This window comes from Mustela lutreola, chromosome 4 (genome assembly GCF_030435805.1).
Source record: "Mustela lutreola isolate mMusLut2 chromosome 4, mMusLut2.pri, whole genome shotgun sequence".
NCBI classification, from domain to species: domain Eukaryota; kingdom Metazoa; phylum Chordata; class Mammalia; order Carnivora; family Mustelidae; genus Mustela; species Mustela lutreola.
This window is the reverse complement of record NC_081293.1, coordinates 38,308,233-38,325,948: the sequence shown is the minus strand read 5'-3', so window position 1 is coordinate 38,325,948 and position 17,716 is coordinate 38,308,233. Positions and strand designations below refer to the sequence as shown.

The following is a 17,716-nucleotide window of genomic DNA, read 5'->3' as shown; positions in this document are numbered from 1 at the left end:
TACTGAAGAACTACACTCCATAAGGCACCTGGTCCCAATGCTTTTCTGGATGCCCTAAACTGAAACCGATCCTGAGACCAGATAGAGGCAAAAAAGAAAAAGAAAAAGAAAGAAAGAAAGGAAAAAAAAAAAAAAAACTCTTTCAATTGTTTTTTGGAAAGCTAACAATTCTGACATCAAAACCTAAGACAGCACAGAGAAAGAAGACTACAGAAAATCCTTGCAGTATTAATGGTTAAGTCCTCAATTAAATGTTAGTTGAAATAGGAATGTGTCGATGGGAAATGGGGCAGCGCACTGACGGCCCCCGATTTTGTGAGTATCTTGCTTTGTCTTTGGGTCCAACTCTGTTTCTGACGCTGAGAGCCTGGGTCTTCTCTCAGTGCACCAGAAGGTCCCACTCAATATGGTGAGACAGGAGTGATGACTCAAGAGAAGGCCAGGACTGAGGACCTTCATGGATAAAACAAACAAGTGTGGCCAAGCTTGGCGTGCCTGCCAAGGACGCGCTGGGAGCAAGACACGGGTGCCTGGTCAGGGTCTCTCGGCGGGTGTGGGTCTGAGACCCCTGTGGGAATTGTTCGGTGATGCTTCAGTAAAGTGGAGGTAAGGGGTGCAGTGGGGAAGGAGAGACAGAGGTATGGGAGAGTGGCGGGACCAGAGTGGCCTCGGGTGCCCCCTCCACGCAGGAACAGGGTCATCCGGCAAGGCAGGAGCCTGGAGCTGAAAGCCGGGGGGCTGGCTCACGGTTCCTGAGCCCTTGGAGATTTATCTTAGACAGCTGGAAGGCACTTGGGAGGAAAAAAAAAGTACAAAAAGTGAAAACATCAAAGTAGCATCAAAGGACAAAAAGAACCGTGCCATGTTTCACAACTACCCAAGGCCCTTTGCAGCTTTTTAGTCTGTTTCTTATCAAGGCTTGGACAGTGACCACCCCCAGGGACACGCCTCAGGCAGGCTGGGGAGTTAGGGAGCACACGCCTCACCTTCTGTGCCTCCTCGCCTCTCTCTGCCATGCCCCCCCATGCCAGACCCCAGCCTCCCCTCCAGGCCAGGCTGTCCCTGCTGTTGGGTCTTTCCTACCCCAAGTCCAACCAGCCTGCACACGCATCCAGCTCTGGAATGGCCCAGGGCCCTCGGAACCTGTCGGAGCTAGGCTATTGCCCTTCCTGTCTGTCCCTCTGCTTTTTGCCACATTTAACTCCATAGATCCCGCATCCTCCTCAAGGCGCTGGAGAAAGTGATTTGTGCGAATGACAAGGTAAACCAAAAAGGTTATGTGGCAGAGCATGATTGATTCCCTGGGGCTTTATTGTAATAACTTTAATCTTCTGGAACTCATCTGGTATGAATTTAGGAACCGTGCAGAATTTCGCTGAAATTCCCCCTTAATGCGGCCCTCGCTCTGCTGGCCTTGGTGGTTACAGAGTTTGCCATGTTTATGATTTGGCCCCAGGCCCCTTATTAATGGGCCTTGAAAAGAGGGTGTGGAATGTGTGGGCGTCTTTAGTCATGCTTTTCTTGGGGAGGAAACAAACAGAAATATCTACCTTGAAGCGCTTCTGGGTTCTGCCTTCCTTGGAAGAGAAGTAAATCAGCTTGGGTTTCCTAGGCCCTATGGAGGTAGAGAAGCTTCTGGCACCTGAAAAGTCTCAGAGCTCCTGATGTTTGCAGATTGGAAGAAGGGACAAGATTTCTGAGGTTTCTATGACAAGAAACTCAGATCCTTCCTTAGCTGGACCCACCAGGGTTGATTTTTTTTAAAAGCAAGAAACCATATGATAATTAACTCTCTCTACTTGAAGGAGAGGAGAAGTGAGTTGGGGGAAATCGGAGGGGGAGACAAACCATGAGAGACTGGGATCACTGAGAAACAAACTGAGGGTTTTGGAGGGGAGGGGCGTGGGCATTTGGGTGAGCCTGGTGGTTGGTATTAAGGAGGGCACGTATTGCATGGAGCACTAGGTGTGGTGCATAAACAATGAATCTTGGAATACTGGAAAAAAAAAAAAACCCTCAAAAAAAAAAAAAAAAGTGAAAGAGAAAGAAAAAAAATGCCATAAGTTTTGAAGACCAGCTTCCTCTACTTTATAGTTCTCCTGGTCAAATCTGACATCAAGAAGAGATGTCCCCTGGCAAATGTGTCACCCGATCTCTTTGCCCAAATCCATCCCTATGTTCATTTAACAAGCCCTACTTGGAGTGGCCTTACAGAAGGGTCTTCTGTGCTGTGTATGCACTAGGCATTGGGGTATCAAAATCGGGAAAGCAGAGGCTGGACCCCGGGGACGGCAGGGTCAAAGAGTACCTTCTGACCTTCATGTCCCTCTGCAAGATCGCCTACATGCTGATGAAAATGGGCTCTGCTTCGTGAGCGGGATGAGGGGTCTATGGCTCACATTATCCTCTCCAGCCAGGGGGCATTTGTAAATGCTTAGAAAACCAGCCAACAAGACTTGCCCTTGTAACCTGGATGTGGCTGTGCAGGGACCATGGAGGGGATGGGAATCATGGCCGCTCAGGGTGCAATGGGCACTTCCCTCAACAGTTTCCTAACTTTCCCATAGACCTGTTCTTGCAGCAAGCGGCTTTGCTTAGCTCTGTTTGTAGGGGCGCCAGTACGAGGCTAGGCGCAAGCAAATGACTTTCCCCAGAACACGGAAGGATCTGCTGCCTCACAGAGACAGGCCGTGTGGCCTTCCCAGGCTTCAATCAGACAGCCCAGATTTTAATCCTGGCCACTCACCAGCTCAGGGGTTGGGCAAGTCACTAGTGTCTCCTAAGCCCGTTTCTTTTCTTAGGTTTAACAAGTGGTAATAAAACTTGCCTGCTTTAGAGGGCACGTGGCAATTAAAGTAGATAATGGTGTGTACTCCCCGGGAGGGTGCCCACATGCAGATGCTCAATGAAGCTACATTTACCTCCTGCTTCTTTCCACTACTGTTCCTTACTGAAAGGAAGTGGAGAGCAGAAGAGTATGGTTAGTCTGTAGGCTTGCTAGCTGTCTGGGTGAGTACTGGCAATCCTCAGCCCTGGCTCTTGGGGCACCTGGGGGAGTGTGTCATCCATGCCTTCCTTGTCTGGCACTGTCTTCTCTGTGCTCTGGATTGAGAGGCCCTTGGGGATCTGGAGTTTGCAAAATCCACAAAGCAAACATGGGAGCTGCTCCCTAAAACCACTCGTTCCCCACCCTGGGCTTTGCCAGGCCATCTGGCCCAGGGGAAGGGCATTACTGTCTCTGACCAGACATCCTGAGTATCCCCTTAGGTTTTGAAGAAATCGGGCAGTAAGGAATAGAGAGGGGGAAAAGCCGGCGGGAAAAGCCTAAGTCAGGTTCTGAACCTGGCCAGCAACCTGCTCCCACTTTTGCTGGTTCTCCCCTCTCTGGGCCTGGGCCTCATCTGCACTGCATCAGCTGGGGTGGGAAGGGGGCGACAAGGGTGCTGACATGCAAGGACCCTCCAGCAGCATCAGGACAGCAGCCACACAACCCAGATCTAGGGCATCCCTGGCTGAACTGCTGTTCCTGGGGTCACTGGGGCCTGGACCCACCTGGGGCAGCTGGGGCGGGACTGCAGTAGCCCTCCAAGGGCCATGGAACCCAGCAAGTGCTCTCCGTTACCCTCCATGCTGCTACTCCCCTCTCCCAGCTCAGAATGTGCCCCAAGACCAAACCCTGGGCAAAATATGGGGCGGGGGGGGCGTGTGCCCTTCTGTGGAGCAATGGCTCCTCCCCCACCTCAAATATGTGGAAGGGCAGAGAAAGAGAGAGAGGGACATCTCATTTTCCCTGAGGCCAGTCTCTCCTTCCTTTCCCTGGTCTATTTACAAAACCAGTAAATTCCCCCACCTTGGCCCAAGTTAATCCAATTGGGTTTTAGTCATTTGTGACTGTAAAAAATGATTAATACAAAAATCCTTGCAAAAAGTTTGTAGACATTCTGCTCTAACAAGCTGGCGGAATTTTTACATCCCTGCTGTTTTCATGATAAAAGTTTCTTAAATTTACATTCATCTTAAACCAGGCCAAACCAATAGTCTGAAAGGTGCTCCGTGAAATTCCACTAGCACCCTGAGGTTTCACAGAGGTCTTGCCCACCCCCACCCCCGGCTTGTCCTAGCTGTCCGCCCACACCCAGGACCCTCCTGTGTGCGTGGATACCTCTCCCGGTCCCCGTCCGGTGACTTAACTGGCCAGCTTCCTCTTCTAACACAAAACTCTTCCTGGACGTAGTTTGACGAGACAAAGCGGTAGATTATAGTTACGTGTTGCGATGGGCAAGCGAGTCCCCCTTTGGGCCTGAGGGACTTGTTTCTCCCAAGCCCTGGGAATACCAGTGGCTGAGGGCCACCTGCCAGCCACCTCATCAGAAGCTGCCCTCTGCTGGAGAAAGCAGCTTCGCCCAGGGCTAAGCCTCTTCCCAGGGCCAAGCCCCAGGAGGTAGAAACATGGCTCTGTTCCCTCCGGGACAGCGTTCCCATGAGATTGGCTGGGACTTTTTTCAGGCTGCCCCATAGGCTAACTCCCTCTGGCCAGTCCTGCTTCCTTCCCTCCTCTTCCACAGGTGTCCATCCTGGGAGTAAGATGCAGAACACACAGGTAAGACTTGGTCTCTGACCCCTTTTGCCTCTAGAACTCAGTAGCACTCCCAGCAGTGCCAAAGAGGCCAGCCGCAGGGTGGAGTGTGGGGGTGGGAGTCAGGTCATCCTGGGCCTGTCCTGCCTGGGCTGAGAAGAGCCAAGTGACCCTGAGTACAAATATAGGGAGGGGGGCGGGAGGCCTTCTGATTCCTGGACAGGCCCCTCTGGGTCAGCTGGAAGGGTGCTGAGACAGATAGAAGGGTGCTGCAGCAGAGAGGAGCTGTTCAGGGCAGGTCATCCTGGTGGCAGAGTGTGGCACAGGCAAGAAAGGCGGCCCCTCTCCACAGAGCACAGAGAAAAGCTCCTGGGACTCATGGGTATTCTCGTGATAACTCAAGACCCCATCCATCCTTCTGAGAGGCCTCACCCACCTGCCCTGAGGGGCTTCCTGCAGCATGAAGGAAGGGAGGCCTGGACTGGCGGTTAAGTGTGAGTGCAAATCCCACCTTTCCATTTACAGGTGACAAATTCACCGAGCCCCGGCCTCCTCGTGTGACACACAGAAATGTGTAACAGTATGCAGGCCCTGAACGCCACAGCAGGTCCCTTCTCCTGTCCCCATTGTCGCTAGGGCTCTAGAGTTCTCCCGGAAGTGGAAGAGCTCTTGGGAGTCGGAGTGGTGCACTCATTTCTGCATGAACGTCACACCGTTGGGGGTCAGGTATCCTACAGGGACTTCCAATCGCCCCTTGGAAAGGAATGAGGAAGAGCCCAAGTGGCCACAGAGAAGGGCGTGTGCTCTCATCACAGCATGGCACAGTGGAGGCGAGGAACCTTTGGGAATGGTGCTGGGTGCCAGGAGGGGCCTCTCCAGGGCTCGGGTGTCGCCGCTGCTGGGGCCGGAGCCGCGGCATCACCGAGATAGCTCACTTTGTGCGGTCACTCGTGGGAAGCAAACACGGGGCTGTGGAGAGAGGGGGCAGGGAGGCGGTTCAGTGCCCAAGGACGGTAGAGATGCCTCTCCAGATCCTTTCGCCAAATAGGGAGGCAGGGGACTTACTGGGTAAAAGCACAAACCTTCTGTGGCTGCTGGCTGGGCTTTCCCACCATCACCCCACCCTTCCTGAGCCAGCCTGCCAGGGGGGCAGAAAGCGCGGGGGTCACGCCCATCTTGCCCCAAGCCTCCCACATCTGCAGCCGCCTCAGCCAAATGGGTTCTGTCCATGGTGCCTGGCAGTTTTGGGTGGACTGGCTGGCTGCAGCCCTGAGGGCATCTCCTCCCTCCTTGGCAGAGATCGAGCTGCACTTCACATCAAGTTCACTTGATCCTGTCGCCATCATAGGAGTCCCAGGCTGGGCTGGAGAGGTGAAGCGCACCAGCATGGGAGGGTAAGGCTCTTTCTTGGGGCACACTGGGTGTTGCCACCCACTAGGGCCCTTCCCTTCTGGGTGCGCACTGTGTCCTTCTGAGCCTGGAGCGGAGAGCAGACACGGCAAGCCTGGCTGGTGGACAGCCATCCACTCCAGTTCCTTCCTTTTCCTTATCTGCAAATGAAACATAGCTACCATCTGGCCACCTGGAGAGATGGAGGTCAAAGTTTGCACACAAAGGGCACTTCAGCCTGAATAAACAAGTCCCCCCCCCCACCTTCGCTTTTTTTCTTGGTCCCCTGTCATTCCCAGAGTCAATCCAGCCGTTCTCAGCCTGGCCTACCTCTGGGCCCCAGAGGTACCCTGGGACCTGGGCTGGCTGGGGAGGGGTTGCTGGAGAAGATGGCCAGGGAGGGAGACACCTGCACTTGTTCAGGGAGGGAGAGCGAGCAAGAAGGAGGGACAAAAGGAGGGAGAGAGGAAGAGCCCAGCAGGTGGCAGCCCTCCCCTCAAACCCCACCTGGCCCCACCCTGGCCCTGACTGCTCTTGGGGGGGGGGGGTGGTGGAAGGGGAGGTCTTGGAATTAGAGATTAGAGGCCCTTTCCTGTGAGGCTGACTGACATGGACACACACAGGCCCCCTCTTCCTGTCTCCTCTACCTCCCCCTCCCCCTTCCCCAGTGCTGTGGAGAACAGGTCCCTGGGTAGAGGTCAGTTTATCTCCTCAGTTCTATCTCCCATCACTTCCTAGGTCTGCAGACAGGCTGGTTCTCACTGAAACCTCCATGACCCAAACCCAGTGTTGACCCTTATAGAAAATAAGCTCCCATTTAAACGCCTGTTAAGGGACCGACCAAGCTGAGAAGAGCAAGGAAAGGAAGTGTGCCCTGTGGGCTCAAAACCTGCTCTCCCTGACTTTAGATCTGACCTGGGGACTGGGTGTTCACAACTTAAAAAGCCCCCTGCAGTAAGAGCAAGGTGACAGGCAGTGGCTGTGGGGGGTGAACTGGTTTCCAGTGTCCTGTAAGGGACAAATCCCTGGGGGACCCAACAGACGCACTCCTATCCCCAAATGACTGTCTCCTCCCGACAACCTTCCCAACCCTCTCGGGGGCTGCTTCACCAGCCTTTAGAGGTGATGCAGCCAAGGGCATGGCCGCCCCCAGGACCCTGCCTCCTCACCCACCACCTGAGCAATGTCTCTCAAGATTTTGAGCCCTGGATTCTTCCTCAGCAGAATGAGGAGGCAAACCGCTCCCTGGCTGCAGTTCAGTGGAAGAGAGAAACACATCTGAGGGCGGCTTCCTAAACCAAGGAGAGCTGTAAAATCACAAAAATACCGCAGGCAGTCCCGGGCCCTCCACAGAACAGAGTGTCTCTCTCAGAGCTTCTAGATCTATCGAAAGGGCAAAGCAGACTGTGGCCCCTCTTCCAGCTCAACCAACCAGCTGCGGTGCCTTTGAATCGCTCCGTCCGTGCTCAGAACAGAGCATTTGGGTCTGAGGTCAGTCATGAGGACTCCAGGTCTGCTAGGGCACGGTCAAGGCCGCCCTTCTTCCAGAGCCCACAGAGCGATGCCTGGAAACCCCTGGCAGGTGCCAGTAAGCACGGAACAGTGGAACCCCATGACATGGCATTCTGGGGTGCCAGGCCTTGGCCCCCACGGAAACTCCCAGCCAGCCTGAGCCTCTGAGGCTCTGTTCACCCCATAGCGGTCCGTGCACATAGACCAAAGGGACCCAGCCTTCTTCTGGTCTTTGCAGTCAGCTGTTCCATGCATTTATTAAACTGCCTCCTGTTGGCTTTCTAGAACGCCCCCCCCAGGGACGTAACAGGCCCTACTGCCCACAAGCAGACGCACCCCACTGCAGCCAACGGGCCAGGAGGGAGCATGCCCTTCTGCGTCCAAAACAACCAAATGCCGAGCCTTTCCTCACCACAATCCGGGGCACAAAGGGGAGCAAACTGGCCACATCCCCAATTCCCATTGTGTTGGGAAGGCCCTTTGCTCTCCAAGCCTGGTTGTCTACACCCGAAGATCGGGATAAGCACACGAGCCTATAATACTGCAGGGGGACTCAAATGAGCTAGCAGGGAGACCTGTCAAGGGACTCGTCTGCTTCTGTTGGCCATTCAGCTGCACAGTCCTTGCCACCACACACAGGACCTCCAGGCTAACTGTGGCCATCTCAAGAGGTGCCTTGGTGCTTGGTTCCTGGGAATGGATGCCTGTCCTCCTAAGCGGAGTCTTTCATTTCCCTTCCAACTGCAAGATCTTTGCAGGGTCTAGCGGACTCTGTCTACCAAGGCTGCATTAGAGAGTCATCCAGTGAAGACTACCATCCTCGGCCAGTGATATGCCAGAAAGGATGGGTGTTCCGAAAGCTCTGGAATAAAATCCAGTCGACAACTGCACAAACCAGTGGTGTTGTTGGACCAGGTACAAACTGAAGCCATCAGTCTCTGTCAACAATGGCCTGGGTGTGTAGAGACCCTCACCCCATCCGGCCAAGACAGCGCGATGTGCTTTTCTTGGCGCGCTCTGGGCAGGGGTGCCTGACTCCTCCTGAGTTATGAGCGTTCAGGGTTTGGGCTTCCTGCTCAAAACCTCAACTCCAGTCAACTGGCAGACAGAATTATACCCACGCTGACCTGCTGAAGAAGCCACAGAAGTAAATATCGCCTCGGGTCAGAGCCACTCCTGGAATCTAGGCTGCTTTGTTGAAAGCTGGGGAGGCAGGGGCCATACATCACCGCCGCCCGTCTCTGTTTACAACTGGGTAATGCCTTTTATGACCGGCCCTCTCTATCCTGAATATTTGTTTTATTGCCCCTGTAGGGAGATTTTTCCATTTGGCAAAAAATCTTCAGATGGTTTTAGTCATGTTAACAACTGGTCATTAAATACGGAGGAGTAAACAGAAATAAAGGTTTGTTTCTTTGCTATTGTTTCTTTCTTTTTCTTTTTTTTTTTTTTTAATAACTTATGGGAGAAAGTTATGAAAGGAACGATGAGTGGGGAGGGGAGCCAGGAGTGTTCACAAGCTGCTCTAGGCTCCTTCCTGGGTGGGCATTCCCTAGGACGCCCTCCCTGCCTTTCAGAGAGGTCATTCCTTCAACAAGGGGAAGGCAAAGGTTTCAATCTGTTTCAAGGTGAGGGCTTGCTCTGTGATCTCTAGATTTGGGGCCCTTGATGCTTGATTATTCTTCCCCTGTGGCCCAGGAAACAGGAGGCACATCTGCTTCTGGCGGAAAAGATATCTCAGGACTAGAGCACCTGGAGAGGATGGATGGGGAGTGACTGAAGGGGAGAGCCAGGTGGGTAGGTTGGGCGGATGCTTGGCTGGCTGGGTGGCGGGCTGCTGGATGGATGGATGGATTCGTGAGTGGATGGGTGAAGAGACGGGTGGGGGATGTCAGTAGAGGAAGGATCGATGGGTCGGTGAGGGAAGGATAGATGAATGGATGGAAGGTAGGACTGCAGATTTATGAACGAAGTACAGCACCTCTTGATGGCCCAGTCTAGGGCGTTGAGGCAAAACTCGTGCACTCTACAGAGAAAAAGAAAGCACCAATGATCAGTCAACCAGGCTGCAAACACAGAAACTTCATTCGGGGAACCTAAAAAGAGAAAAACCTAAGAAAGCTGGGAGCCAATGAGACTTCCTGGATGAAGCCCAAGCTCTTGGAGGTATCCTGCATTTGCATTGTTAAAAAACTACAACAACAACAACGCCTAATTTACAAATTCTTTGTTTGATAAATTATCCCCAAACAAAACCACCTTTCAACCGTCCCAGGCCCCTTCTGAGCTGTGGGGTGGGAGGATGGGCACCTTAGAAGTGCTGGGCCCTTCCCCACACCTGAGTCCATCCCCTACTTTCTTCCCCTGGGCCCTGCCGCCAGTGGGGCCTGCCTTTGGACTTGGCCTTGAAAGGCTCTCTGGGCAGCCTCCGTGTGCGGTCTTATCCAGAGCATCTGTGCCACAGGAACTTAAGACTCCCAGCCCAGGGAGGTAAGGTGGAGAAAAAAGTACAAGTCCCTCGTCTGAAGGAGGAGGGCCAGCAAGCCTGGAAGCCTGGTTTCCCTGACCAGGGGACCAGCTGCGCAGGCAGCAGGCCCAGAGCCCCCTCCATGACCCACAGCAGTGCTTAACCTCTTTCCTCATCTGCAGAGGCTCCGGATTCTGCCCCTGCTCATGTGAGGCTCCCTCCTGGGACGAAGGCTCCTCAGCTCCTCCTCCCCTCCCCACCCCCAGCCCATTGCCCCCAAAACAGGAGGAAGGGTGCAGGCGCTGGGCTTCTGCCTGGGCGGGAAGAAGAAGAGGACTGGGGATAGTGGGGAGAAAACTTGTCTCTTCTCACCTTAGACATGACCAGACTTTTTCTAGAAGATCAGGGTTGGAGCAAAGGTAGCATTAAAATGCTCCTGGCAGAAAGGAGAGAGAGAAAGTGGGGGGAGGGGGCCGATCATCCTTCCCATACCGCTTTAATGCACCATTTCACACCACAGTAAAACTGTAGTAAGAAAACTCAAGAAATCCCCTCACTGTGAAAGTGCATGATTCCAGAACTTGCCTTGCCAATACCCTTCTCTCCCTCTGCCCACATGTCCTGGAGGCCCAGGGAGAAAACCCACAGAGAGGGACTCCTTTGTGTTGTGAGGCGTGTACACTGTGGAGTAGGGTTACCAGGCTCAGCAAGTAAAAATCCTGGACACCTAGTTAAACTTGAATGTCAGATGAACAACGAATGATTTCTTTTAGTTTAAGTATGTCCTGTGCAATAGTTGGAACATATATACAAAAAAAAAAAAAAAAAAAAAAAAAAAGATGTGTTGCTTATCTGAAATTTAAATTTAACTGGGTTTTCTGCATTTTATATGGCAAACCTGCTCTTCCATCCTTCACCAGGAACAGTCCTACTCCAGAGCCAGGCTGAGATGATCTAAATCCTGGCTTTGCCAAAGAGTGACTGCGTGATCTTAGCTCCCAAATCTGGGGCATGGAGTGAACACTGAACCCACCTCAAAGGTGGGGGGGGGGTGAAAGAAGTGAGGGGCGCACAGCACTGAGTAACACATGTGAATGTTATTTATCCTTAAAGGGTTCACACTTTCCATGACCCAGGGGTATGTGGTAGAAGCGGATGCATGCTCCCAATTCTAGAAACTTCCACAGCTCCACATGCTGAGATCAGTCTATCCACATGCAAGGGTAACAGGAGAGAGTGGGGTAGGGTTAGGAACAGCAGAATAAATCTAGACCTGACTGCAGTGATTTTGGTGATGGGGTGCAGAAGTGAGAGCGTATGTGAGAGCACAGACCTGACCCCTCAGAGCCCTTGGGTCTGACTTTTCCTAAAACATTAGCTCTGTTCATCCAATGCTCCTGCAGGATGTCCCAGAAAATACCACCCCTATTTTAGGAGTGTCAACAAGGGAGAGTCTTTGGACAGAAGATCTGGCTGGCTGAATTTGGACATTAGCTATGGTAAGGCTTGCCTCTGTATGTGCCCCACAGCTGGCCAGGACCCGGCAACAGAGCCTTGCATCCAGGAGCCCTGACTCAGCCTCCCTAGGGTTCTTCCCGCCAGAAGGAAATGAGACTCTTCAAATTGGCTCCCTAGGCTAATTTGGGATCTAGTTGAGGAAACCATGGCTAGCCTGACAGATGCTGAGCCCCAGTCCTGGGTATAGGCCTCCAAGAGGCTCCCACGAAAGTGACTTACATTCCTCTGCACACTCCCATGTTGTTCCAGAACCTGGAAAAAATGGTCTAGAGAGTTGTGTCTTTGCCCTTGGCCAGCTCTTCCATGTTGGTCAAGGCCTTCAACCACTCTGAGCTTCGGGCTTCTAGTCTTCAAAGCTGAGTTATGAGGGCCTATTCTGTAAGTTCTGTCTCTGGGTGAACAAAATGTAACCCATTCAGAGCAAGTAAGCCGAAGTCCTATCATCCTGAGAGCCTTCTCTGGGCCAGGCGGCTTCACACTTAGTAAATCCCAACACCAACCTTGAGAGTTAGTGTAACTGTTCCACCGGTGACAGCACCCAGCTCCAAAGATTTGTTTTTCTCCCCGGGACTCCCAGTTCCCAGGGTAGAGTACCTACTTGTGAACCCCAGTGTGGGGCGTCAGAGGTGAGAGAGGGGAGGTGGGAGGGCGGGCGCCGGCAGACAGCAGTCTCCTGGCTGTGCCCCTCCAGGCCTGCACCGAAAGTTGGAGAAAGAAGGCTGGTGATTGGGATAAGAGAGCTATGGGCAAGGGGGTGGGGTGAGATCTCAAAGGTCCCCACAGAGGGACCTGAGCACTCATAGGTAAGCATTCTCTAGCCTCTCTGACGGAAAGGGTGAGAAAGAGGCCATACCTCTCTTTTGTGATTTTGTCTTACCACTCCGGGGCCAAATGGTTTGTTTGTAAGGGAGGTGGGTAGTATCAAATAATATCAAAAAAAAAAATGTTCTTTATTTAGGCAGCATTTTCAAGCTTCAGATTTTTGTGTACAACTGTGGACTTTTGCTGTATCTCCAACCAACTACAGTACTGGCTGCTATTAGTTTAAACATAAAATCCCGAGCCATATCTGAAATGTCTGCTTTAATGTACAAGGTATACTCTTTTTCTTATTACTTTTAAAATAAAATATATAAATCTGAATTTCTTACAAATAATGTTTTCAGAATACCACCTGAAGTCATCTTGTCAGTTACACACTGGAAAACAATGAGTCGGAGCAAACCTTCAACCTTGTACTAAAGTCCTTCCCTGAAAGGCCAACCATTGAACTCTGAAGCAATGAGCAAACCAAGCCGAGGGGCAGAGGAGCATGGACAGGCACATGAATTGGGCATTCAGAGTCTAGAGGTGCACCTTGACAGCCAGACCCCTGCCTGCCTCCCACCTCAGACCCAGCATGACTGTCGTGTTTCTAAAGAGCAGCAAATCGGGGTGCTGAGCCAAGAGAGCCCTGGGAGATCTCACTGGGAGGGGGAGCTTGCTTTGGGCCTTGATTGAGGAACTGAGTTTCCTGGCACAGAAAGAAAGGTGGAACCTTGGAAGTGGAGACCGTGGCACCAGCAGAGCACCAGAAGAGCAGAGGTGGTGGGCTCTGCTGTCCAGAATTTGGGAGATACCCGTGTGGCTGAGAATAGAGCTCATGCTAAAAGGCACGTCTGGTAGTCCATGGCCGCCAAGAGCATTGGCCAGTAATGTTTTAAATCCAGATAGTTTGCCAACTGAAAAACTGGAGATTTTATCTAAAATGCAGATTCCTGGTGTCCCTACGTAAAATCCTAACTCATTCTCCTTCCCTCTGCTCCATTTTCCCATAGCACCTAAGAACCTTCTATAGATTATGAGTCTAATTACTTATGTTTTCTGCCATTTTCCTCTCTCCTCCTTCTTCCCACCCCCTCCCATGTAAACTCCAGGACAGGAGGTATGGGGTTTTCTTCTTTCTTTTCTTTTTTCTCTTTCTTTCTTTCTTTCTTTCTTTCTCTCTTTCTTTTCTTCCTTTACTAAAGTACTTCAAACACTTCGCCAGTGTCTGGCACATAGTAGGTGCTCAATAAGGATTTTAATAAATGAATGGAGGAAGCAGGGGGCTCTGATGTGTCCCACATTAATGTCTATCCTGGGGTGGCAGGGCCCAGCCAGGCAGGAAGCCTCGGCCCTAGCCCACGCAGGCCCCTCTCCAGTGACTCCCTCAGCTGCAGGGACAAAACCCAGATTTGAGGCAAAGAAGCCAGTAAGAGACTGGCATTTGCTTTAGCAGGATTTGCAGCGAAGGTTTTGTGCAGCTCCCGCCAGGGTCTGGATTCCAGGTTCCAAGTCTCGCCAGCTCAGGCTTCTTGATTTATCGCCCAGCACCTCAGCTTTACTAGGCTGCGCTGTGTTCGGGGGGAGAGCATGAGCCTTGGTCCACCCAGATCTCGGGGGCGGTGGGAAAGCGGGTTTGGGATGCGGGACGTGGGGACAAGCCCGGGTTGGGGGGTGGGAGTTGGTGCCGGAGACTTTGCCACCAGAGGGCGCCCGAGCTCAGTCGGCGAGCTCTTTCTCCTCTGAGGCCAACCCAGGCTCACTAGTTCGCAAATACCCACCGAGAAGAGTGGGGGCCGAGGAATGCCTGAGGACTGTATTCCCCACTGGATTGTTAGTTCTTTAATGCCAGGGACCAAGCCAGTGCGTTTCCCGGCTTTGCACCCAGTGTCCAGAAGTGAGCTCGGCCTGGAGTAAATGAATGAATAAATATAAGTTCCCAGTGTGTCTAATTGGGCGTGAAAGTAGTTTTGGAAAAAAGACACAAAAGACACCTATCCTCAAGACCTGAGTCCCAGAACTCTTACAGCTTTCTGCTGACCGCCGCCTCCTATCGCCCCTGGCTGAAACTGCTGAGCCCAGGCCCCGCGGGTCCCCCCCCCCCGCCCCCCCCCATTCCCTCTAGGGTCCAGACTGCGGGACTTCCCAGGTACATCCCTGATATGTGCCCTGATATGGGGCCAGGTGCAGAATCCACACCACTAGGGAGTAAGGGCAAGAGGAGGTAGCTGGAGCATCCTGTGGTCACCAGTAAGGCCCCAACGCGTGCTCCTCTCAACCCTGCACCTCCTGGGCCCCTGCCTGCACCCATTCCTGCTAGCTGAGGCCGTCTCCAGGTGTCCACGTTGGGGCACCGCCTGCTAAGAGTTCAGACACCGCCCGGGCACGACTCTTTTTGTGGACCAGAAGGGCCGTGCCAGGAGTAGTGTCGAGGGGAAGAGGGGGAGTTGTCTCAACACTTTGGGTCGCGCAGGACATTCATGGGGAGACGGAGAAAATGGTGAAGTTTAAAAAATCATTCTAGCTTCCATTTATTAAGTACTATGTGCGGGACTCAATGGTGAGCACTTCACGGCGGAGAGAGGAGTCCCAATCATTTCCCCCACTTACTCTCAGCAGGGTGGGGACTGTGGTCAGCCCATTTCACAGTTGAGCGAACAGAGGCACAGCGAGCCAAGTACGTTCACGCCTTAGAATGCAGGTTAAATTCGCGGAGCCCCAGAGTGGACTGCTTTTGTTTCCTCTGGGCGACACGGCGTTCTATTTTAGAGTCGCAGTTTTACAGGTGCGAAAACTGAGCCTTGGCTACTAAGTGATGGTGTCGGCTTGGGATGGGATTCGCTCATTCTGCAGACTGGTCTCCTTCCCTTGGGTCAAGCTCGCGGGGCCGCAGCGCAGCGATCCCGGGCCGGTGTCACCTCCTGGTTCTAGACTCCAAAAACGGGACGGTCGCCCTTGGCTACTTCAGGCCTAACCGGCACACATCGTCTTGCTTATCATTGGTCCTCATTCGCTTTCCGCCGCTGGGTCTCCGTCTGTCCACCTGCTAAGTGGGCACAATAACTAGCCTTGAGCCCAGCTCACCGCACGGCTGGGTTCCCTCCTTGCAGGTCGAGCCTGACAGAGCAGGGCCCCGCGGAATCCGAGGAGGTCAGAGGCCGGAGCGCACCGCAGCGCCGGCTCCACCCGGGCGCGGAGGGCGCGGGGAGGGGACAGAAGTGGCGGCCGCGTGGGAGGGGGACGCGCGCCCCAGCCCCCCGCCGCCGCCAGGCTGCCGCTCCAGGCCCGCCCCTCGCCGCGCGCCCCGCCCCACCCCGCCCCGCCGCTCTCTCCCCTCTAAAGTGTCCGGCGCGCGCCTCCCGCCGCCGCACTTTCACTCTCCGCCGCCGCGTTCGCTCAGAGTCCCGCCTGAGTCCGCCCCCCCGCGTGCCGGTGCCATGAATGCCAAGGTCGTCGTCGTGCTGGCCATCGTGCTGGTTGCGCTGTGCCTCAGCGACGGTGAGTGCGCTCCGCGGCGGAGACGTGGGCGCCAGGCTCCGTGCGGGACCGCGGCTCCTGTGCCTGAGCCCGCGCTGTCCCGAACGGACCCAGTTAGCGCCTCTTTGCACCGGGGAGGTCGAGGCAGCCGCCTCCTTGGGGCACACTCCCTCGGGGTGCGGCGCTCAAAGCGCAGCAGCACCACCCGCGCTGAAGCTTCGCACTCCGCCTCGGGACTCGGGTCCGGGACGGGGGGCAGCTGCAGCACAGGGTCGGGCAGGGTTCCATGGCCGGGAGAGCCCCGGGATCGCGGGGAAGCAGAGCGGAGTCGGCAGCCGCGGGCCCCGGGGTGGCGCGCCCACCCTTGCCCAGCCGGTGATCTCCAGCGCGCGGCTCGGTTTCTCGAGGGGAAGGGACTCGGAGGCCCCGCGGCGCTGGGCGCGGGAGATGCGTGTGCGAGAGAGCGCTTCAGCAAGTCTGTCTCTCATCGCGACGGGCGGACGGTGGTGGCGCGGTCAGGGGCTGCTGCGCCGCGTCCCCTCCATGCGAGGCTGGTCCCCTCTCCGCACCCATCCGAGCGAGGTTTCGCGGGCGAGCCAAACGGAGCAGCTGTCGGCTTTGCACCACCCGCCCGCCGCGCTTCTGCACAGCCCCGCGGTCCGCAGCGACGCGAACGAACCCGGGCGCGCGTCCAGCCTGCTTCCTGGCCTCTTGCCGGGGTCACCGAAGAGAAGCCCAGGGGCCGCCGGGGTTGCTCATTCCCTCCCCTGCCCCCCAAACACACCTGCAGCCTGGCGCCTTTGTCACCGGCCAAGCCATCGCTCTTACCTCGGAAGGAGCGCGGCAGCCGAGTTCAATCGCCAAGGCCTTAGGCCACTGGGAAAGGTGGTGTCCTGTTTCACTGGGAAAGGGGGAGTCCCCCCCTTTTTTTTTCCTTCTGAAGCTTAAGAGAAATCTGGCTGTCCTGTCACAGGACACCACTGCTGCAAACCAAAATAAACTGTTGTTTTTAAACACACAAAACAAACCACGTTAGCCAGGCCACGCTGTCCTTTCTTGGCTGCGAAGTTGCCAACAAACCCTGCAAAGGGCTGAAGGACGCTGGGAGTGCTCTTGGGGCAGCCGCGGTCCAGACAGGGCCTGAGCCCCCACAGCTCTAGGCTGGGTTCCAGCTGCAGACCCTCTTCTGCATCCTGGCAGTGAACTAGAAGCCAGGTGGGTGAGGTGAGGGTAAGGTGAGTGAGTGTGGAAGCAGGGCCTGAACTTCCAGGGGTTCACAACTGACTGCCTGGGGAGGTGTTTTTTTTTTTTTTTTTTTTTTTTTTTTTTTTTTTTTTTTTTTTAAGTGTAGCAAGTTAAGGGGCACCTGGGTGGCTCCGTTGGTTAAGTGTCAGACTCTTGATCTCAGCTCAGGTCTTGCTGGGTGGTGAGTTCAAGCCTGGTGTCTGGGGGTGGGGGGGGGGGAATGTAGCAAGTTGCTGGGCAGAGCTGCAGAGGGACTGGATGGAAGGCAATCTGGATTTTACCGCCCAGCTGAAAAACTATGTGAGGCTGACTCTCCACACTGACCCCCAAGGTCATGGGGGACACTGGTTTGAGCATTAACATTTGAGTGTCTGGTGAGAGTGGAGCTGTCATTGGGCACCTCCGTAGAGAGATGGTGCTGCCCCTCCTTCCCTGGGGAGCTGCAGAAAGGTTGGGAATGCCAGGACCCACTCAGGTCATTGAGTCCTAGGCACAGCTGATCTGGAAGGAGCACAGAGGGAGTGGGAGTCTCATTAACAGAGTCATCCTGACCCTGGGAAGGGCTGGTTGCTTGCCTCTCTGAGCTGCCTCTTGGCAGCCAAGTGGCCAGGACAGGGTCCCAAGCTGGAGGCTAGTCCGCTTCTCCTTGCATTCATAGGCTAGAATGTACTTTTTGACCTTCTGGAGCCTATGTGCCCATACTGAGTTCCACAGCTGACCTTGGAGAC

At 54.3% G+C, this 17,716-nt stretch overlaps 1 protein-coding gene across 3 annotated transcripts in view; it reads left to right on the top strand.

The window, feature by feature from the left end:
• Positions 1-15,602: 15,602 nt before the first annotated feature.
• CXCL12 (C-X-C motif chemokine ligand 12) overlaps positions 15,603-17,716 on the top strand; it is a 30,627-nt gene continuing 28,513 nt past the window's right edge. The window contains exon 1 of one of the 3 annotated variants that reach the window (XM_059169577.1): positions 15,603-15,764. In XM_059169577.1, coding sequence (XP_059025560.1) covers positions 15,704-15,764 — 61 coding nt within the window. In that variant the 5' untranslated portion in view covers positions 15,603-15,703. The remainder of the gene's footprint in view (positions 15,765-17,716) is intronic. The other 2 variants (XM_059169578.1, XM_059169579.1) reach the window with 2 other exon arrangements.